Here is a 23057-nt window from a genome sequence, read left to right on the forward strand (position 1 = left end):
TTTTTATGTATGATGAAGCATTGAGGGGTAAAAATCTATTGATATCTACCATTTATTTCAAAATGCATCACAAAATGAAATAAACTGTCGAATGGAAAGAGGAATGGGTAAATGGACAAACATACCAAAGCAAATATATCAAAATATTAGCTGCAGAATCTAGCTAGCATATATATGGATATCCACTGTACAATTCTTTCATATTTAAAGTTACCATAATAAAATGGAAAAAAGTCATATTTTTAAACTAAAAGTTGCAAGAGACTTAAAAATATTCAGGCATGTGGGTGCATGGGTGGCTCAGTTGGTTAAGCATTCAATTCTTGGTTTCTGCTCAGGTCATGATCTCAGGGCCGTGAGACCGAGCCCTGTATCAGGCTCCACATTCAATGCAGAGTCTCCTGGAGATTCTCTCTCCTTCCATTTCCCTCTCCTCCTCTCCCCATTCACACACACTCCCTCTCTCAAATAAATAAATGAAATCTTTAAAAAATGCTCCGGTAAGTGAATTTACGAATAGGTGCAGAGCTAGCTTATTCTATAGGTAGAAGAGATTAAAAAAATAAAATAAAATAAAACAAAAAAATGCTCAGGCATATTTGAAAAAGAACCAAATTTTACTTATAGAAATGAAAAATGTATGGCTAAAACTTCAACAACAGTGGTATGTAGTTATGTGAATTCACAGAAAAAAAAATCACTTAAAAGCAAAATGGACAAAAGATTTGAATATACTCTTCACAAAGAGGAACACAGAATAAGACATGAAAAATTGCTCAACCTAAAAGCAAACTCAGAAATAAAAATTAAAACCACAATGAGCTACTATTTTATACCCATTAGACTCACGTGATATAAAGTAAGACTGCAACAAGTGCTGGTGAGATTAGAGCAAAAGTAACTCTTACATGCTGCTAGTGAGTGTGAACTGATACAAGTACTGTGCAAAACATCTGGCATTACTAGTTAGAGATGCTTATATAATCTGACTTCGCATTCCACTACAGAAAATCTTATAAATGTATACCAGGTAACTGATAGGAGATTTCACAGTGGCATTGTTTGTAATAATAAAATAATGGGAACAACAGAAATGTCCATTATCAGTAGAATGGAAAAGAAATTTTTAATATACAGTCAAACAATGGAATCCTAGAGCACAGTGAAAATAAATGGATGAAAGCTACAGTTGTCATTACCTTGGCTCAATCTCAGGAATATAATAGTAGGTAAAAATAAGCAAGCTGTAGAAGAACAGATGTAATATGGATCCATCAACATGTTGTATAGGAATAGAAATACATGTAACAAAACTATAAAGAAAAACAAGTGATAATTATAAAATTCAGGATTTTAATTTCATTTGAAAGAGAGAGAAGATCCAGGAGAGGCCTAAAAGGTAATGAAAATATTCTTCTTCTTTTTTTTTTTTTTTTTAAGATTTTATTTATTTATTTGACAGAGAGAGACATAGTGAGAGAGGGAACAGAAGCAGGGGGAGTCAGAGAGGGAGAAGCAGGCTCTCCGCCGAGCAGGGAGGCCCATGCAGGATTCAATCCCAGAACCCTAGGAACATGACCTGAGCTGAAGGCAGATGCTGAATGAATGAGCCACTCAAGTGCCCCGAAAATATTCTACTTAAACTGGTATTCAGATGTGCCTTATGTGGGTTATCTTTATATGTTACATAATAATTTATAAATATTATTTTGGATCTATTCAAATTTTATTTAATATAGTGTATTTTATAAAATATAATAATACATGATTCCTAAAATACATAAAACTATAAAACTGGTCCTTAATAATATTCTTTGCCTACCCGAAAAATCTTGTGCATCCTCATGGTGGCTGAACAAAAGATAAATCTTGTGAGAAGCAAGCGAAGAAACTCATCTCCAAAAAACTGGAGAAATGCTTGATCTGCAAAGAGGAGAAAGATGAAAGTAAAAAGATGCTTAAAAGAAAAACTGAGAAAGTTTGGGAAAACCTTCTCGACTTTCCTGCTTTCAACAAATACCTTTAAAAATTCAAACAATTTCAACAATATAAAACCATTATAGTATGTTAAGTGTGCAGTTATATTAGTAGGGTACCTATTGAACGTGAATGGGTCAGTAGCTGGGCAATATCACGGTTGATTTTTCGAAGATATTCTTGACACTTTTCCCATAGGCCTCTGCGCATGCTTGACAATCCAGAGACAAATAGGAAGGCCATTAGAGGATTGTTCAAAAAGAGAGTGAAGAGGCTACCTCGTTGAGATTGATCTGTAATAACAAACATGTTATATATATATAGACAACAGTTTTGCAAAAAGAAATACACTTGAGGAATATTTCAATATGATGATAATATACAAAATTAAAGCTGTATCATTAAATCATAATTCAATACAGTAGATTCTGCCTGCAACTACAAAAACATCCCAGGTATGCTGCTTTCTGCTGAACAAACTCAAGACAGAGCCTCGTAAACTTAAGGGAAATGAAAAAGGAACATACTCCTTTGCCTTTTTCACTCCAACTAACAAATTTTACCCAGATATGACAAATACCTGGGCAGCTCACGACAGAATTCTCAGATGAGTATTAGAATTGGCAATCTTTTTCATTCCCTTTTGTTCATTGCTCTTTCTTTGCTTATCCCTTAAACATTAGTTTTTCTTTCTTTGACCCTATATATTGCTGATCTCACCTACTCCTATAATTTCAGGTATCACTTATATGCCTACTGACTCCCAGTTCTCTTATCCACGGCCTAGACTGAGCTCATTAGGCCTAGAACAGCACTGCCCTACAAGAGCTACTAGACACTTAAAATATGAGTGGTCCACTGTGACCAGGTACACTGTGAAATGTAAAATGTAAACTATGTGTAGGACTTCAAAGCCTCACTACAAAAAGGCAAATTAACATTAATTTCACCTGTTAAGCGGTTTTCAATGTGGCTACCTGAAAATTTAAAATTACATGTGACTTACATCATCTTCTATTGAACAGAGTTGCTCTAGACTATAATATTCAACCTAAGTTTCAAGGGTAACCTCAAACCCAAGATATCAGAAATGGAAAGGAAATTCTTCCCCCTTGTGTTCTCTACAAATCTGCTTCTTACCCAGTACCACCATTTTCATCAGTAACTTAGCCAGAAACCTAGAAGTTCACCTCTGCTTCCTTCTTCTCCCTTATTCTCTCAGATCCAACCCATCACCAAATCCTGCTGGCTCTCTGGGCTCGTATCTTTCAGAGCCACCACTATCTCCCTGTTTCCATCAGTGTTCCTCTACAATCCATTCTCCACAGGGTGAATGAATGGCTCTTCCATGCTACTCTTCTGTTCACAATCTTTTGATGGCACCCCACTATCTTCCAGTTAAAGCTCTTCTCAAATCCTGAAAGGTTTTCATGATTCAGTCACACAGTCCCACACCCTATCCTTCCACTAGCAGGATGTACTTTAATTTCTCTAAGTGTTCCATAAACTGAGGCATCTGGCTGGCTCAGTGGGTAGAGCACATGACTCTTGATCTTGGGGTTGTGAGTTTGAGCCCCACGTTGGGCATAAAGATTACTTAAGGGGCGCCTGGGTGGCTCAGTGGGTTAAAGCCTCTGCCTTCGGCTTAGGTCATGATCCCAGGGTCCTGGGATCGAGCCCCACATCGGGCTCTCTGCTCAGCAGGGAGCCTGCTTCCGCCTCTCTCTCTGCGTGCCTCTCTGCCTACTTGTGATCTCTCTGTCAAATACATAAATAAATAAAATCTTAAAAAAAAAAAAAAGATTACTTAAAAATAAAATCTTAAAAAAAAAAATGTTCCAGGGGTGCCTGGGTGGATCAGTGGATTAAAGCCTCTGCCTTCGGCTTGGGTCATGATCCTGGGGTCCTGGGATCAAGACCCGCATCAGGATCTCTGCTCAGTGGGGAACCTGCTTCCCCCTCTCTTTCTGCCTGCCTCTCTGCCTACTTGTGATCTCTGTCTGTGAAATAAATAAATAAAATCTTAAAAAAAAAAGTTCCATAAACTTTCTCGTCACAGAGCTCTTATGTCTGGGCTCGAATGCTATTGTTCTACGAGAACAGTCTTGTTAACCATGTCCCAGCGCCATATGATTCTATATAACCTTCAACTCCACTTTGACTGAGAGAACTGGAGACTTTGGATACCAGAGGTGCAAGAACCTAATTAGACATCCCAAATACTTAGTTATCTTCTAGCTTTGTACCCACACGGTCCATATTTAAGGGATTCGAGGTCTAAGCTTTCTCGCATAAAGATATGATACTTGACTAAAAAAATGTTAAGGACGTATACTACAACTAAGTGTGATAACAAGCATTAATAACAATAACCATTAAAAAATGATAGTTGGGGCGCCTGGGTGGCTCAGTCATTAAGCATCTGCCTTCAGCTCAGGTCGTGATCCCAGGGTCCTGAGATCGAGCCCCGCATCTGGCTCCCCGCTCGCTGGGAAGCCTGTTTCTCCCTCTCCTACTACCCCTGCTTGTGTTCCCTCTCTCACTGTCTCTCTGTCAAATAAATGAATAAAATCTTTTGAAAAAATGATAGCACATATTGAATACTTACTGTATACCCAAAATTATTTAACAAAGAGAACTATTATTATCTCCATTTGATAGGAAACTGAGGCACAGAAACTACAGAATGGCTACGTAACTTCCCAAGGTCACATAGCTAGTCGGTGGTAGTCGAAATTCAAATTCCATCAGCTTGCCTCCAGAGTCTCTGTTTTTACCCTCTACACAATAAAGCCTTTTGGAACAAATAATCTTGGTATTAACCCATTAGATCATGCCATTTTAAATGAAGCTGCATCTTGACAGGACACAGTGACAGCAAAAAGCACTCTTTAAGTAATTGGAAGGGGTTACACTTCTCCAGAAATGACAGGAAACAGGTTAACAAAGTCCTCAAAGCAGGAGAATTTTACCGTTGTTTGAAGGTAAGTTCTATCCCTTAGTAATTTGACTTTTGGATACAAGAACTTAATATTTCTATGTGTTTTTCCCTGTTAAATAGCAAAACTTACCTTAAAACAACGGTGAAAAGTCTCCAGCTTCTCTCAGGCTTTCAAATGCTGACCATCACTTCCTGTGTCAAACTATGTCAGCAGACAGGACTTCTGGCTGGGAAGTAGCAGTAAAATGCCATCTCCCAGAGAGACATCAGCACTATTCACGGTCAGGGAGATAGTGAAACAGTGACAAGTACTGCTAAAACACGGTTAAGGTTTGTTTAGTTTCTACCTAGCGTAAAGACTGGGAGTTCGAACTAGATTTTACATGTTGGTTTATCAAGGACAAATTATTAAAGACAGTCTTTCTCATTTCTCAGCCATAACAGACACAGTGTCTCCCTAGCACACTGAAAAGAGGGTCTTTTACTTTAAAAATACAACAAGGTAAAAATGTGAATAAAAGAAACCCTTTAAGTTGTGCCAGTAAGGTTATCCTAACTCTTAGGCATAGGCTGAGAAGTTTTCTAGACCGGAAATCACATGGTCTTAAAAGATGCCTAGAATATGTAGCCAGAGATATAGGAAATCATGCTGCTATGAAGGGCGACACACACATCAAAACCAAAACCAAAACCAAACCAAACAAAAAAACACCTGCAAAACAAATCTAAAAATTCACAGATCATGAGGCCCCTAGCAGTAAGGGAGCAAAAAGCACCTTTTCTTAGGGACGATTTACCATTTCTTTTAGCTTTATCTCAAGACCTAATAGCATATTAAAGAAGTCTAGCTGTTGGCAAGACTTCTGGGTTTATTTCAGATCGACACCTGCCACATTAAACACTATAAAACCACATGTGATCATTACAGGTGGGGAGGCAAAGACCCGTATTATTCAAAATGTAGACTGTGTTTATTTGCAACCTATGGATATAACAGGTAATGACAACATACCTTGTAAAGCTTTTGGATATGCTGTAGGAGAAAGCAAGCAGACTAGTGGCTGTCCAAATAAGTTTGTGAAATTCTGTAACATACAAGAATTTAAAACTTTCATTAAAAATTTGACTAAAGATAGTTACTCAAGTAATTTTCCAAAGTATGTCATTAGTGTATATAGGGCCCTTTTACTAAGCAGATGCAGAAACATCAGTGACAGCAGAACAGACTGCCATCCATGTATAACTACCATGCGTAATGAGCTTTCTTAAAATAGTGAAGTTTACTAAAAATAAACTATTGACTTCTAAAATAAAGGCATGTAAATAGTTGTAGTGTTATAGGGAGAGGTCATCTGGCTGTCTGTCAAGCGACCACTCCAAAGGGCGATATACACCAATATTTACAAGGGTGGATTTTCCAAGCTCTAGAATCTGGCTCTCAGCCTCAAAGGCTCTAGAACCTGACTTACTGGGGAGCAGAGAAGACTGCAATCATTTCTCATTGTGAACCAAATTAACTACTCAAACAGAATGACGTATAAAACTAGAATGTCAATAGGTTAATGTACAGTGAGGATTAAAGCTGATAAAACACTAGAGCACTGTTTGACTAAGGATATCCATTCTCTAAAGGATGGAAAGACACAATATGCTCTTAGAGAGAAACCCATTCTAAAGATACTATTACACTAATTTATTGGAATTTGAACCAACCTCAATAAAAATGGCCACAGCTATTTTTTCCTGCAACTGAAAAAAATAATTCTAAAGTTCATATGGGAAAAGTAGATTAGCCAGGAAAGCTCTGAAAAAGAGAACAAAGAGAGGGAACTAGACTCGTGAGATACTGAAACATACTTTAAAGCCTCAGTAACTAAAAATACGTGGCACTGGCATTAAGAGTAGGCAGAAGACTGATGGAAGAGAACAAAGAATCCAAAATTAGACCCCAAAACAGATAAGACTTCAGTATATATGATAAAGATGATAGGTCAAATTAGGAAATAAAAAAATTTGGCTTAGTTGCAAGAGCATGGCATACGTGCAACTCTTGATCTCAGAGTCATGAGTTCGAGTTACATGTTGGGTGTAGAGATTACATAAAATAAATGAACAAAATAAAATTCTGAAGAAAGTGGGAAAATCTGATGGTTAGATGGCTATCCAGTAGGGGAAAAAACTGGATAGCCCTCTAGAAAAAAGTTGGCTCCATACTTTGCAGCACACATGGATAATTCCAAATATATTAAAGATTTAAATGTAAAAAAATTAAGAAAGAAAAGTGCTGAATGAAAAAAGGCTTTTTTTTTTTTTTTTAAATAATCTAGAAGATCTTCCTAACTATTATGATTAATAGACCATGGGATGCCTGGCTGGCTCAGTTGGAAAAGCAAGCAACACTAGACCTTAGGGTCAAAAATTCAAGCCCAATGTTGGATGTAAAGATTACTAAAAATATATATAAATAAACTTTAAAATGATTAATAGACCCAGTTACAAAATCAAAGGCTTATGCATAGTAAAATACAGTATAAGCTAAATCAAAAGCAAAATGATTAACTGGGGGAAATATTTGCAAGGCACATTACAAAGATTAAGCGCCTTAATATAGAAAGAGCTTCTCCAAACCCACAAGAAACAGACCACTGATCCAACAGAAAAATGAGTGGAAGATAACAAGGAATTCACAGAAAAGGGAATACAACTGGCTCAAATACATGAAAAGATGTTATAATATCACTTTTTAACGTACCAGTTTAGCAAAATTTCCAAAAGCTTGAGAATATATACCACTGGCAAGAATATGGGGACACAAATACTCATATGTAGATGGTAGGAGTATAAACTGGAACAAATTCTTTAGAAGACAATATGACAGTATCTATATTCCATTAATGCAGGAATTCTACAACTAAAAATTTATACTACCAATAAATTCTCAAACCTGTGAATAACATTAAGCCCGAATTTACTCCTTGCAGCACTGGTAGTAACAGGAAAGATTAGAAACAACCAAACGACCAGCAACAAGGGATTGGTAAAATAAATTCTGGCACAACCATATGATGGAGTACTATGCAGTTATTAAAAAAAAAAATAAAAGAACAGAGAAGTTCTTTATGAAGGGATATGGAAAGATCTGCAACATTTTTTTGGTTTGTTTTTTAAGGGAGAGAGAGAGAGAATCTTAAGCAGGCTCCATGCCCAGCATGGAGCCCAATGCGGGGTTTGATCTCATGACCCTCAGACCATGACCTGAGGCAAAATCAAGAGTTGGACGCTTAACTGACTGAGGCACTCAGGCACCCCTCCAACATTTCTCACTAAGTGGAAACAAAGTAAGCTATAGAACAGCTGTATGTAGCATGTTATTGCCATTTATATAGCTAAGAAGACTAAAGACTATATATTTGTTTTGGCTTACATATATGTTTTAAAAAATTCTAGAAGGATAAACAATAAACAAACAAAAGTCATTATCCAAAGAGAGAGAGGGAGAGAAAGAAACTGAGTGAACTGAGACTGGGAAGGTTATGGGGTATCATAATAAGCCTTTTGGAAATTTTTGATTTTGAGACTTTCTGAATATCATATCAGTATTAAAAAATTAAACAAGTAAATTTGCAATTTCTTGCAATCAAAACAAAGGGAGTAAGTAGAATGATATTAAGGACCATTTTTCAGATTAAGCGCCTTGAGCCATTTAGCTACACTGAAAAATGGCCTTCTGGATATTTGGCCTCTTAATGTTCTTGTTCTTGGGTAGTGCTGGGATGCAGATGGCCTTATTTATGTTCCAAGGTCTCCTTTTTCTTTGCTCCTCTTGTTGATCAACCTTTCTCTTCTTCTTCTTCCTTTTTTTTTTTAAAATACTGTGTGGAGACAGTTGCTTAACAAGCCTGACTGCTATCTTTTGAAAGTCTGCTTATAAACTTTGAAACCCTGCTTACAAGACTGGCAGTAGGCTGGCTTCTGGGGACTTAGATTTGAGGAGGGTTCCCACCATTAGCAGAACGAGTAAGAGCAGTTTCCTTTACCTGGACTGTATGAACAACATGGTTTATGCTGAGCACCTGCTTTTCTTCTGGGAGAATGGCCTTTAATATGTCCCAGGCAGAGGGTGCCTACACAATGAGTCCCCAGCAAAAACCCCGGGCACCGAGTCCCTAGGGAGCCTCGCTGGTAGACATGTTACCCATGTCATCTCACTTGCTGCCAGAAGAACTGAGTGCATCCTCTGTGACTTCACTGGGAGAGGCCTCTTGGAAGTTTGTGCCTGCTTTTCTCTGGACTTGATCTCATGTGCCTTTTTCTTTTGAGATTTTGCTCTGTATCCTTTACTGTGCTAAATCTTAGTAGCGAGTGTGATTATACGCTGAGAATTACCAGTTCTCATGAATCGCTGAGCCGGGGGGGGGGGGGCTGTCCTTGGAGACCTCTGACTTCCTCCTATCAGATTATATTTAAATTTTAGGTCTGGGAAACAGTTTCTTTAAGATACCTTACACATCTCTGGTCTAACCCATTTGGTATTCAATTTTATAGTGTAACTCCCATGGTATTATCTTATTTTCTTGTTTTTGGGAATGTCTCATAATTGCCCCCATATAGGGCTTATATGGTTTAATGCTATTAAGGCAGACGCTTAAGGGATGAGCCACCCAGGTGCACCTCAATGCTTTTTAAAAGATTTTATTAATTTATTTGACAGAGAAAGAGTGAGAGCGCACAAGCAGGGGGAGCAGCAGGCAAAGGGAGAAGCAGGCTCCCCACTGAGCAAGGAGCCCAACTTGGGGCTCAATCCCAGGACCCTGGGATCATGACCTGAGCCAAAGGCACAGGCTTAAATGACTGAAACACCCAGGCACCCCTCTCTCTTTTCAATATTTACACTTCTTGCTAGTCTGGACAATCTTTTTCATTGCATTATTTTGGGAATGTTAAACAATTCTGGTCAGGACTAAAACAAGATCAATCACAAGGATGATAGCAGGCACTCTCTATTTCTTGCTTATTTTAACTGAGAATACTTTTAATGTTTCTCACTCAGAGTCCAAAATTGGCGACGTAGTATAGTACCTTTTCATCATAAGCTGAGTTTTTTAGTTTAGTTTTTTTTTTTTTTTTTAAATTAAGAATGGGTACTGGGGAGGAGGGTGCCTGGGTGGCTTGGTTGCTGGGCATCTGCTTTTGGCTCAGGCTGTGATCCAAGGGTCCTGGGATCGAGCCCCACATTGGGCTCCCTGCTCAGCAGGAAGCCTGCTTCTCCCTCTCCCACTCCCCCTGGTTCTGTTCCCTCTCTCACTGTGTCTCTCTCTGTCAAACAAAATCTTAAAAAAAAAAAAAAAAAAAGAATGAGTACTGGGGGGATGTCTGGGTGGTACAGTCAGTTAAGTGTCTGACTCTTGGTTTTGGCAAGGTTGTGATCTCAGGGTCATGGGATGGAGCCTCAGGTGGGGCTCCATGCTCAACAGGGGTGTCTGTCTTCCCCTCCCTTCACCCCCCTCACCACCACATTCTCTCTCTAAAATGAATAAATAATTCTTAAAAAAAAAAAAAAAAAAAAAAAAGAATGTGTACTCAGGGCACCTTCGTGGCTTAGTTGATTAAGTGTCCAACCCTTGATTTTGGCTCAGGCCATGATCTCGGGTTCCTGGGACTGAGCCCCAGAGTAGAGCTCCACACCCAGCAGGGAGTCTGCTTGAGGATTCTTTCCCTATGCCCCTCCCCTCACTTGCTCTCTTTCTCTAAAATAAATGAATAAGTGTTAAAAAAAAAAAAGAATGGGTACAAAATGACCCCCGAGTTAAGCATGTGATTCTTCTTACTGATCCTATCTGTATAGTATACAATATTGATTGATTTTCACAAAATTGATATACAATTCAGATAAACTCTTTTGTTAGATTATTCTATTAATCCATTTACTAGTCTATTTACTAGTATTGCATTTTTTTCTACTCTATAATAATAAACTAATCTGGGGTAGGGTTTTCTTTTGTGTGTGTTATTTGTGTCTTAAAATTGTCATTACCATAATAATTTCTATCATTTACTGAGTACTAATACTACTTTTCAGGGATTATCCTAGGCTTCGTAAATCATAACCTGTAATCTTAACAATACTGTAAGATCAGTATTGCCAACCTATTTTACAGAGAATGGAAAAGAGATACAGAAAAAAACAAGGACATGATCAAGGTCATGTAAGTGTCTTGTGACCTAATTGCTATTGAATATAAAGTTTTGATTTTCATTGCTCTGGAACTGTATATTTGATTCCAAAAGTTTAAAAGCATTTACAGGTGAACTCCAAAGGGCTAATCTTTCTTGTAGGGGAAAATGAGATAACTTCGATCATTTCCCTCTATTTCATACCCTGACTGGGTTTTTCTGATTTCCTTCTTACAGTGATTAGATTTTTTTTCTCCCAGGAAATTATCTATTTAATGGGTACTTTAAAACATCTTTAAAACTTCAAAATAGTACATAGTACCATTTTTAAAGATCTCTTTTCTTCAACAAATACTCCTTGATCCTACCGACTAGACACTGTTCTAGGTGGTAGGAATATAGCAATAAACAAAACAGATAAAAAAACCCCAGCAATCTGTTTTCCTGGAGCTGGCATTTAGATGCGGGTGGAGGTGGCAGGTAGAGACCCACAGTAAACAAAGCAGTTATGTAATATATAAGGTGACTAATGCATATTACATATGGAAAAAGCACAGAGTATGGTTAGCAGCACAGACTTTACAATCAGATTGTTTAAATCCCAACTCAGCCACTTACTAGTTGTGTGACCTGGGGCAATTACTTAACCTTTCTGTGCCTTGATTTTCTTTTTCTTTCTCTCTCTCTCTCTCTCTCTCTTTTTTTTTTTTAAAGATTTATTTGTTTGACAGACAGAGATCACAAGTAGGCAGAGATGCAGGCAGAGAGACAGAGGGGGAAGCAGGCTCCCTGCCAAGCAGAGGGCCCGATGAGGGGCTCGATCCCAGGACTCTGGGATCATGACCTGAGCTGAAGGCAGAAGCTTTAACCCCCTGAGCCACCCAGGTGCCCCTTTTTTAAGATTTTTGATTCATTTTTTTGAGAGAGAGAATTTGAGTGGTGGGGAGGGGCAGAGAACAGAGAGAGAGAAGCAGGCTCTCCACTGATCAGGGAGCCCAAAGTGGGGCTAGATTCCAGGACCCTGGAATCAAGACCTGAGCTGAAGGCAGACGCTTAACCAACTGAGCCACCCAGGTGCCCCTGCCTTGGTTTTCTTATCAGTAAAATGGGAATAATAAAAATAACACATTGGTTTCTGAGGATTAAATGTGTTAATGTTTGTAAAGTGCCTAAAATAGTGTATGACACTACACAGAAGCTAATTGTCATGATCGTTAAGGAAAAAATAAAGAGAGGTGGATAAAAAATAAAAGAGGCATATGATTTTAAATAGGGCAACTAGGGAAGACCCTATTGAGAAACTTCAACCTGTCAAACACCTGAAGAACAAAGTGGGTGTCTTTGGAAGAGGACTCAAGGCAGAGGGAAGAGACTCAAAGATCCTAAGCAGCTGACAGCCATGTATGTTAGAGGCACAGCAAGGTCAATGTGGGTGAAGAGAACTGCTAGGAAGATTGGCAAGAGAAAAGCTCAGAAGTGACTCCGAGGGGAAGAGGGGGCATGTGAGGGCAGATAACATGAAGCCTTTACTCTGAGTGAGATGAGCAGCCTCTGGAGATTTTGAGTAGAGAAGGGACATGATCTGACGTACAGGCACACTCCACAGGAGAACAAGGGCAGAAGGCAGGGAGCTGCTGCAATAGTTCAGGGCAGAAACAGCAACAGCATCAGCCAGGGTGAGGGGAGCGGAGATGGTAAGAATCTGGGTGTATCTGTTACAGCCAAGAGGACTGCCTGAAATGGAAGTGGGGTATGAGGGGAAAAGGAGGCAAATATGAAACCAAGGATTTGGCTGGTGCAACTATAGAAGTTGAAAATCATTAACTGCTCTGGGGAAAGCTGGAGATGGAAGAGGTCCAGGGATTCTGTCTTGGGCATGTGAAATTTGCAATCTCTATTAAAATTACCAATCAGAGATATGGAGTAGGTAGATTATATTTGAGTCTGCAGTAACAGCGAGTGGTCAGAGCTGGAGACAGGTTTAGAAACTGTCAGAGCAGAGATCATAATTAAAGTCATGAAACTAAATAAGGGCATCAAGTGAATGAGTTGTAGCTGGAAAAGAAGAGCACTAAGACAGAGGCCAGGGACATTCCACTGACAGGAGCTTACAAAGATGTGGAAAAACCAGCAGAAGAAACTGAGAAAATCAGCTGACTCCAGACCTCTTTTGCACTGAGGCAATCGAACAACTTGAAGTTAGGTTTTAAAGATCTAATCCAAAGAAAAGGATCCCTGAGAGCAGGGTCTGCCTAAGATGGGAGTCTGGTAAGAACCCGGCCCTGTTAAATTGGAATCCTAAAGGGTTATACCTTTCATGTAAAGATGAACCAAAACCAAACTTTTGTACCTTCCTTTCCCCATGACTACTCCTCAAGGTGTCTGCAAGGAAAATTTTCTCAGTAGTGAACAGAGCAGAGACAAACAAAAACACCACAGTGCCTGAGGGTTGTAATTATAAGCTCCCCCTCTCATGTTTGCAGCTCAAATTCATACCATGAAGATAATCCTAAAAACATGGTCCCAACACAGTCATGTCTCCAGGTGTCTTGCCAAAGCAGATACACACTATCTCTGGATGAAAGTATCTTCATTCTAGGGCTCAGTGAATTTCCCACAAATCGTTTTAAGGATAATGAGAAGAAACTGGTCAAATGTCATCAAGCATTCAAGAACACAAAAATACCAAAGGGTGTCTTTTGGCAGCAAAAGCAGATTTCAGGTATAAGAATTATCAGATAGATAATAAATAATAAATAAGTATGCTTATTAAGTTTAAAGAAATAAAGAACAAACTCAAAAACAGAAAAGAGGAAACTATAAAAAGGTAACGGGTTATTTTAAAGGAACCAAACAGAACTTTTAGAAATAAGACATGACCAATATAAAACTCAATAAATCGGTTTAGAAGAAAGTTAATCACAGCTAAAGAAAGAATTTTTGAACTGAAAGACAGAACAAAGAAATTATCCAAATGTCAACATGTTACACAAAAAGACAGAAAAATGTAGAAGAGAAGTTAAGAGATGTGGAAGACACAGCAAGAAGGCTGTGCTAATGAATATGAATGTATGATGAGTTCCAGAAGGGGGTGAGAGAGATGCCAGGGTACCACCAATGTCTGAAGAAATAATGGCTGAGAATTTTCCAGCAATAATGAAAAACTCCAACGTATAATTCAAGAAATCCAACAAATCCCAATAGGTTAAGTATAAAGAAATAAAATGTAGACATACCACAATATAATTGTAGATCACCAAAAAAAAAAAAAAAAAAAAAAAAAAAAAAAAGGAGAGAGAGACTATCTTTCAAAGTAGTAAAGAAGAAATGGAATGAGGGACGCCTGGGTGGCTCAGTTGGTTAAGCAGCTGCCTTCAGCTCAGGTCATGATCCCAGGGTCCTGGGATCAAGTCCCGCATCAGGATCCTTGCTTGGCAGGGAGCCTGCTTCTCCCTCTGCCTCTGCCTGCCTCTCTGTCTGCCTGTACTCACTTGCTCTCTCTCCCTCTGTCTCTGACAAATAAATAAATAAAATCTTAAAAAAAAAAAAAAAAAAGAAATGGAATGAGTGTGGCTGACTGGCAGAAGAGCTCTTACACGCTCTGGTTAGGCAGGTGAATGTCTTAACAGACTGCAGCAATCTGCAGCCATTAGTCAAATACTTTAGGATGGGGCTGTTTATATAAATATCACTGTTTGTTTGTTTGTTAAGAAATTTTATTTATCCATTTGAGTGAGAGAGAGCACAAGAGGGGAGAAGGTCAGAGGGAGAACCAAACTCCCCATGGAGTTGGGAGCCTGATGCAGGACTTTATCCTGAGACTCTGGGATCATGACTTGAGCTGAAGACAGTCACTTAACGAACTGAGCCACATAGGTGCCCAAATATCACTGTTTTGACAAATGCATAATTCATGTTTGTTGGCAGAGATCCAGTTCTGTCACAAATATTTAAATATTCAAAGGGTTTTCTTCTCCCAAAGAAAAGAAAGCAGAACTAAAAGAACTACAAGAACTAAAAGAACTAAAAGAACTAAAATTCACTGCCCAGAATGACCGAGGGGTTTACCTTACTCCTACTATACATGTTACACATCTTGGCATTTCAATCACTGTCTTCCGAAATGACGCTTGGACTAGCATGCAAAACTCCTCTTTCGCTAAGTGTTGAGAGAGTTTGGGCTTTGAAATGAGAATGGCTGCTGGAATCAATTAGGCAAAATACTTAAACTCCATAGGCAAAGGTTCCTCATCTACAGAATAAAGATAATAGTGCATACCTTCATTTAATCATTCAACACATATTACCAAGAATATTTTAAGTGTAAGGCAGTGGAGACATAAAGATCCATGAATATATAAACATAAACACACATACAGACTTTAGCAAAAACAAAGCATAGTGCTGATAGTCAGATCCTCACATTCTAAGCTGAAGAACTGAACCTGCTCTGGTGAAAATGACAAGACCATGAAGAAAGACCTGAAGATACTGACATCAGAGATTACCCAGCTAAGTGGTCCAACTAGATCATCGCACCAAGCATCTCAGTGTGACAAGCTCTATGTACAACCTCAGAGATAACAATCATTGTGCTAGCTTCCTCTCTTAAATCTGAGCAAACAAACATTACGATACCCTGAGGAAAGTCTCTATCATGAAATATATAGACAAAACCAAAGAGAAACAAATCAACATAGAGGAAAAGATACCATGCAGGGAGAATTTTACAATGATCATTGATATTTTCAAAGGTTAGAGAAGGTATGTCAACCAAGATGATTATATATGTACATGCACATACGTCTTATAAACACACACAAATCTGTATCTTTATGAAAAAACATCCAAAAAACAAATGAGAAGTCTAACAGGTTAGAAGATAAAGGCAATGGAATTACCTAAAGAGCAAAAAGAGCAGGAGATGGAAAATAAAGGGCAAGACAATCGGAGTACTAGACTATAAGGTCCAATATAGGAGTGACAGATGGTTCCAAGGTCCCAAAAGATAGAAAAGAGAAAATGGGGAGAGGAAATCAATGGGACAACTCAAGAAAATAGATGGAGTTTCCATGTTGAAAGCACTCGTGATGTACATGCCAAGCTGCATGAATAAGCAAACCCAGACCAGGGCATCCTATTTAAGAAGTAGAAAACTTCTTAATGGAGTTTTCACCGGAGCTCAAACTGATGATCCTAGATGTTTCCAGAGTTTCCTAAGATTGAAAACAGGTCACATAAAAGAATCAAGAATGAGAACGCTTTTCTACCACTTAGGAAATCCTGCAAGCTAGAAAGCAATACAACAAACCCTTCCAAATTCTGAAGGGAAATAATTTCTGATCTAATCATTCAAGCATGAGGGTAAATTAAAGAAGAACTGAAGACACTCAAGACCTCAAATATTTTACCTCCTGTTTACCCGTCCTAGGAAGTAGCTTCTGGAGATGCTGCAACAAAATGAAAGCAAATGAAATGGGCGTCTAAGAGGAAGACAGACGGGGATTTGGGAAACAGAGAAGAGATGAAGACTTCGCAAGATAATAATGAAATGAGGTTTGGGATGAGGTCTCCGTGAAGGGCACCATTCAGAGGCTCTGGGAGTGGGGAATAATTCGGCACCAAGAGAAAAATTAAGAGAAAGACATATCTGAAGACTCTGAAAGAAGTAGGCGACTGGTGTGCAGATTGGGGACTGAATCAATGCGACGTTCAGACAAAAACAAGGAACAACGTTACATAATTGTTTGCTCTAGGGAAAGCAGGAAGTTGCACAGGAAAGAAAAAGTTTACTATACAGCTTGGATTTTAAACACATTTTCTAGTCATTATAATATAAGCACCAAATATTCAGTGAATCAAAATCATGTTAGAAGTCAAGGTAAAAGGTATAACTGTGAGCTGGGGATAGCAAGAGGAAAGAGCTGAATTTCTGTTCCAGATTGAGATAGTAAGACATAATGCCTAAAACTGAACAATCAAGAAATATCAATATGAGCATGTTATTTAGAAAAATGATGGCTAAGCACCCGAATAATCAGCTACAAAGATGTAACTGGTGGCCTCTGGAAGAAGGCAAGTGAGGGCAGGCCTTTTTGGTAATATGTGTGGGAACTTGCTGACTGAGGGTCCCCACCTTGACCCACACTGGAATTGCAATGACACCCAAGATCCACCTCCGCTCAAGCGATGCAGGATCACACGAGCTGGGGCCCAAGGAGAGATAGTTTTGAGAAGGACCCGAATGTTTCTGATACATGGAAAGATTTGAGAACTACAGCTTTAAACTACATGCATAACTTACTTCCATAAAAATAAAGAATATTTAAATGAAGAGATATACATGAAATGTTGGTACTTATATAAAGAAACATGAGCAAACGTGTTCAGGAAACACAGCAAAATTGGCACTCGAGAAATAATACATCAGTCACAGAGTTCTTTCTCATTAGAAATGTGTAAAACGGTAATTTAAGACTTTTCACACATGCTCTGCGGGGGAGAAGTATATATCCGACACCTTCATGTATCAACACAGAGGATGCCTACTTGATTTAGAGGTACCGAACAGTACTAATTTTTAAGAAGACCAAATTTGTCTGTGCCGTGCTCTAATTTGCCTGGTACATAAACAAGTCTGTTCTGGACAATTTAATTTTTGAAAGGAGTGATACTCCACGTGCCATTAAAAGCAAACAGAAGAACCTTCTATTAATGCACTGTTATCCTCGGTGTCAGAATATCGAAATTTTGAATTAAATCATGATATACTTTTAAGATAAATACATTTCCAATGATGCACAATGGTGTTTTTAAAAATCAGCATTCAGTACTCATTCTCTATCCAAACAGCACTTTGGAAAATAGCAGGGACGTACAATGAATGGTATTCTTGAGCCTATAAAAGGTGGTATCAAATATTATCCAATCAAGTTGAGAGAAATTAATAGATGGCTAAAATACTCAAAATGCATGCTAGATCCTATTCAGTAGTACACTTGACCTGGTATAGCAAGCGATTCTGTCACACCACTAAACTGTAGCAAATGATTCCTTCTTATCGACGAAGACACTGAATGCTTCCTCTGAATTCTGTGAAGATATAAAATGCCTGGACTCTTCTGGGTTTACAGGTTTAAATAAGTTAGCCAATCAAGCTTTTCTTTCCTTCAGCAGCTTCCTACCCTCTCAAAAAGATTAAAAGCAACAACACACACACGATTTACAAAAGTATACAGGTAATTTTCCTAAAATCAAAAGTTGTAATGTCAAACTTGACAGAACGGGTAGCAGGATATGTGCGAAAAATTTAGAGTGGGTTGGATGCCCTGGAAATTCAGATACTACCTCTAAAACACAAAAATTGGATGGCAACCATATGCTTGGGATCATCTCTTGGCTAGTAGACATGTATTTCCATTGTTCTCCTGAAATAAGTCTACTAATATTTGCTTCTCCGTCTAATTATATGAACACCCACAACAGAAATAGTTTTAATTGGCAGATCTGTGTTCCTAGCATATTTTTGAGCATATTGCCAACTAATGAAATATTCCAAACACATACAAAGATTCTGTTTTCATTTTTCCATAAATTATTGTAGTTTGAATTCTAATTGCACTACGGGCGGTTTTTACACAGTCATCGAAAAACCACTGCTTCAATAGCAAAATATAAAACAAAGTCTTTTCACTTTAAATCCCTGTTACTTATTTCAGCCTTCAGGGCCATCTTTTTTTACTTACTGTCACAAATTTTTTTAAAAAGTTAAGTGCATCTAAAACCATTTATGTTGATATTTGGACTGTAACAGTATAAAATGGGATTGAAATTCCATGTAAACTCCAGCAACTCGGCGTATAAAAGGGGAAAAGTTTGAAAACTAGAAAATAAAATTTGCCTGTATCCTCCTACCTCTACAGAAGTAAATTACTCTGGGTTATATAACAAAAATAAACCTCCCACCAGAGATCTTGGAAATCTTGAATTTTTTTTTCCTGCAGGAGAATTTATTATTTTCCACTGAGTGTCCATTCATGCGTTTTCTTCTTGTCTCTATTCATAGCACCAGATCCTGACTAGCATGCACAACCTCAAAAGAAAAGAAACACTAAATACAAACTGCGTAAAATGTTTGAAGAATAACACAAAATAAAAAGGCTGGGGTTAAGACTGCTTACCTTGGGATAGTGCCACAAGGTCTAACACACACAATGCTGCACGTAGAACTCACCTTGTATGCGACACTGTTGGACGAATCCACTATAATAAACAGGGGCTTCCTCGTGAAAGGGTAGAGGTCTCCGGGATGAAGGCTAGGGAAACAGCAACGGTAACAACGATTAACTGTGCAGCTGCACCGGCCAAGTCTCAGAAATCTTACTCCTCAGTTTGGTCTGCTCCCATCTCTTTTTCAACACAGCTTAGAGCAAGAAACAAAGATTAATTTGGCAAAAGGCGAAACATGTCTATATCGACTGGAAGAGACAAGTTAGCAGTTTAGATGGAAAAATATTCAGAGAGAACAATTATTCAGGCACATTCAAGCTAAAGAGAAATCTACAGATTTAATGATGGACTAAACATAAAACATGAAAAGCTCACAAGTCAGCATGTAGGTGCTTGTTTAAAAAAAGTTCCTTCTGGGGCACCTGGATGGCTCAGTGGGTTAAAGCCTCTGCCTTCAGCTCAGGTCATGATCTCAGAGTCCTGGCATCGAGCCCTGCATCGGGCTCTCTGCTCAGCAGGGAGCCTGCTTCCCCCTTTCTCTCTGCCTGCCTCTCTGCCTACTAGTGATCTCTCTCTGTAAAATAAATAAATAAAATTTAAAAAAAAAAAAAAAAAAACTCCTTCTAAGAAAATGTTCTGAAATCATGATGTGCTAACACAATCAGATTTGTACTGCAGTGAGTCTTTTAAAAATCTTCATTTATTTTAAAGATTCTTAATACATCATGCTACAATTTAATATTACAGATACTAAGTAGAGGCTCCCTTTTCACTATCCATTAGGATTCCTCTGGATATTTTGCACCAGGATCAGCTGGGGTGCTTGTTAAACATACAGATTCACTGGCCCACAGAAGACCCACTGTCCCCAAGGTCTGAAGTCCAATAACAAACATTTGAGAACCGCTACTAAACAAGGTCACAATTTTGGTGTGTATCCTCTTTCTCATGGCCTACCAGACAACATATGTATAAAATCTTAATATAAATGTGAATATAAATAAAATGGTGTGTCAATGAGCATCATTGTTGAACCTCAATGGGTTTCAAATATAAGTTTTTCAAATATAAATCATTTATGACCAAGGTCAATGACAGCACCAATGTATGACTTGGAGGACTGTTAGCTATTATACACATAATTTGAAACACCTCCCTTTCTGCCCTTCTTCCCTCATTCTTCAATATGAACAGTTAACATTTTTCTGTAAAGTGCGATTAGAAATGCAGTTTCCTACAAGTCCAGTCTCCTTTATAACCAGACGGCTATCCCTCACCTGGAGAGAGTCTGGAGCCAATACTGGCCCAAGTAATGAATGTGCAGTATTTAGAAAAACAGCAAACTTTCATGGATGAAATTTACTTGAAATGATACAACTAAGTTCATTTATACTATATCAAACCAAAAGAACCTTATTTTAAAAAGCTTGTATTGGGGGCGCCTGGGTGGCTCAGTGGGTTAAGCCTCTGCCTTCGGCTCAGGTCATGGTCCCAGGGTCCTGGGATCGAGCCCCACATCGGGCTCTCTGCTGAGCAGGGAGCCTGCTTCCCCCCCCACTCTCTCTGCCTGCCTCTCCGCCTACTTGTGATCTCTGTCTGTTAAATAAATTAAAGGAAAAAAAAATTTTTTTTAAAAAGCTTGTATTGGGGGCGCCTCGGTGGCTCAGTTGGTTAAGGGTCTGCCTTCAGCTCTGGTCATGATCCTGGAATCCTGGGATCCAGTCCCGAGACGGGTTCCCTGCTCAGCTGGGAGTCTGCATCTCCCTCTTCCTTGACCCCTCCCCAACTCAAGTTCTCTCTGGCTCAATGAAAATTTTAAAAATGAGTATCAGCCAAAAATTCTAATTTCCTAGGACACTCAGAGCCTGAAATATTGCTGGAACCCAAATAAGTGTTCTTAATAGTAGCCTGAGGGAGTATTTCCAGTACTAGAAAAAACTCCCCAATTTACTTAGTATTTTCTAAGACAGAACTATAATTTTTATAACAGGGAGAGACACCAGAATACATACCAGTGCATTTCCTTGTGGGACTGATTTCGTTTGTGGATGGCATCTCCATTTATAATATCTCGGTTACTATTAGTAAGTACCCCTCCAAAATCATAAGGACCTATAAAAACAAAGGGAAGAATCCTAGACTTCAGATGGAGAATGATACTGATCTGACGCTCATATGACTCTCTTACTGATACAAATGGAAGACAATTACAAAATATTTTAACCACTTTAAAATTTAACATTCTAGTTTAATGCAGTATTTAAATGATTTCAGCATGTTGCCTGTTTCAACATTTTAAAAAATCATTTAATCATTCCTCAGTTCTTCAAACAGAATAAAATGAGAAACAAGACAAGAATCTACTGCACCCCATTTTTCTGGATAGTAAAAGGGATGTAGATCTGGGATGTTCAAAATGATCTTTATATTTCAAGCAAAATTATCTCTCAAATTCAATCAAATTATCTAAGAAAGAAAGTTGCAGAATTAAGTCCTAAGAATTTCTTAAATGTAATTCTAAGTGAGCCACTAATTATAAAATTTAGGGAAAATTTTGAGGGGGACTTGAAAATTCTCATTGCAAAAACTTCATTTTTAGAAAAGAAATGCCAAATTTCAGTGTGTGAAAAACATCTGTTATTGTCTCTATTATGTCAGCACTGTACTTTTGGTTTTGAAGTTAGCCTTTCCTACTGGTCACATTGCTTAGTTGAACTCTTATCTAAATGGAACTGTTAACTGTGGGATGTTAGGAATCATCTCTCTCAAAGGGCCATTTAGTTAGTACCTATTATACTTTGAAAAAGTTAAATAAGATCAGTATGTCAAAATGGGGGCGCAGATTCAACAGTACATGTTTAAAAACAAGGAAATAATTATTTAAAAATAAAATTACTAACTTCATTACCAAAAAATTTAAAGCAATTTATGATCGTGTCACTTTTAACACTGTTACGTTTTATTCCTTAAGAATCACTGCAATGAAAAGACTCTGAGATTCATTTTGCTTCTTTTTCATTTTAACACTTTAAGAGGACCTATAAGTCATGCAAGGAAGATGGCAGGGACATGCATTGTATAAAGGAATGCAAATTTCAACAAACAGATGAAGAGGAAAATGTTAAGAACTTTAAGAAAAACAATTTTTTTTTGTCCAAAGACTTAATTTCCTAATTTATATCCATGTTACTCATCTATTCTGCTCAATTTCTTATATTCTGTACTCATATATTCTGGATAGTTTTGATTCTGAAACAGCATCCCAATATTCTTCAGGTTGAATCCATAAAAACCAAAAAAAGGACAGAAAACAAAATCATGACAAGGACTTGAACTTTCACAGTTACAAGAGTGCATTAATTTCTACCAAGACTTTTAGCCACAATGAAGCCGCTGACCAGATTCCCCTTTGCCCTAAAGGCCCAGAAAAACTCAGTGATGTGAAGCAGAACAGGAGGCTTGGTTATTCCATATATATTTAAATATATATGTGCCTTTGGCAAACTTGATAATGAGGCATGCATTTAGTATACGAATTTGCTGGTGATCTGTTGACTTCAAAGTATAATATTGCAACTTAAATAAAGCAGACAGGGGTATCTACAAGACTGCCAATTCAACAAAGGGACCAGGTTTCAAATATGGAAGCCTCTCTGGAAAGCTTGGGATGGTCTGTGGGCTATGGGCCATCGTCTTGTAGAAAATAAAGAGAATTCAAGCCCTGCTCACAACAGGG

General features: G+C 38.2%; 1 protein-coding gene across 8 annotated transcripts in view; it reads right to left on the reverse strand.

The window, feature by feature from the left end:
* The window catches only part of SCAI (suppressor of cancer cell invasion), a 134238-nt gene that overhangs the window by 8671 nt on the left and 102510 nt on the right, over positions 1–23057 (reverse strand). For 6 of the 8 annotated variants that reach the window (XM_045082384.1, XM_045082382.1, XM_045082386.1 and 3 more), the window contains 5 exons: positions 21334–21433; positions 19326–19407; positions 5931–6003; positions 2097–2270; positions 1823–1923 (listed from right to left, as the gene is read on the reverse strand). In XM_045082384.1, the coding sequence (XP_044938319.1) occupies positions 1823–1923; positions 2097–2270; positions 5931–6003; positions 19326–19407; positions 21334–21433 (530 nt within the window). Of the gene's footprint in view, positions 1–1822; positions 1924–2096; positions 2271–5048; positions 5191–5930; positions 6004–19325; positions 19408–21333; positions 21434–23057 lie in introns of those variants that run through there. The other 2 variants (XR_006607432.1, XR_006607431.1) reach the window with 2 other exon arrangements.

This window comes from Mustela putorius, unplaced genomic scaffold (genome assembly GCF_011764305.1).
Source record: "Mustela putorius furo isolate JIRA1106 unplaced genomic scaffold, ASM1176430v1.1 tig00000596_pilon_pilon_pilon, whole genome shotgun sequence".
NCBI classification, from domain to species: Eukaryota; Metazoa; Chordata; class Mammalia; order Carnivora; family Mustelidae; genus Mustela; species Mustela putorius.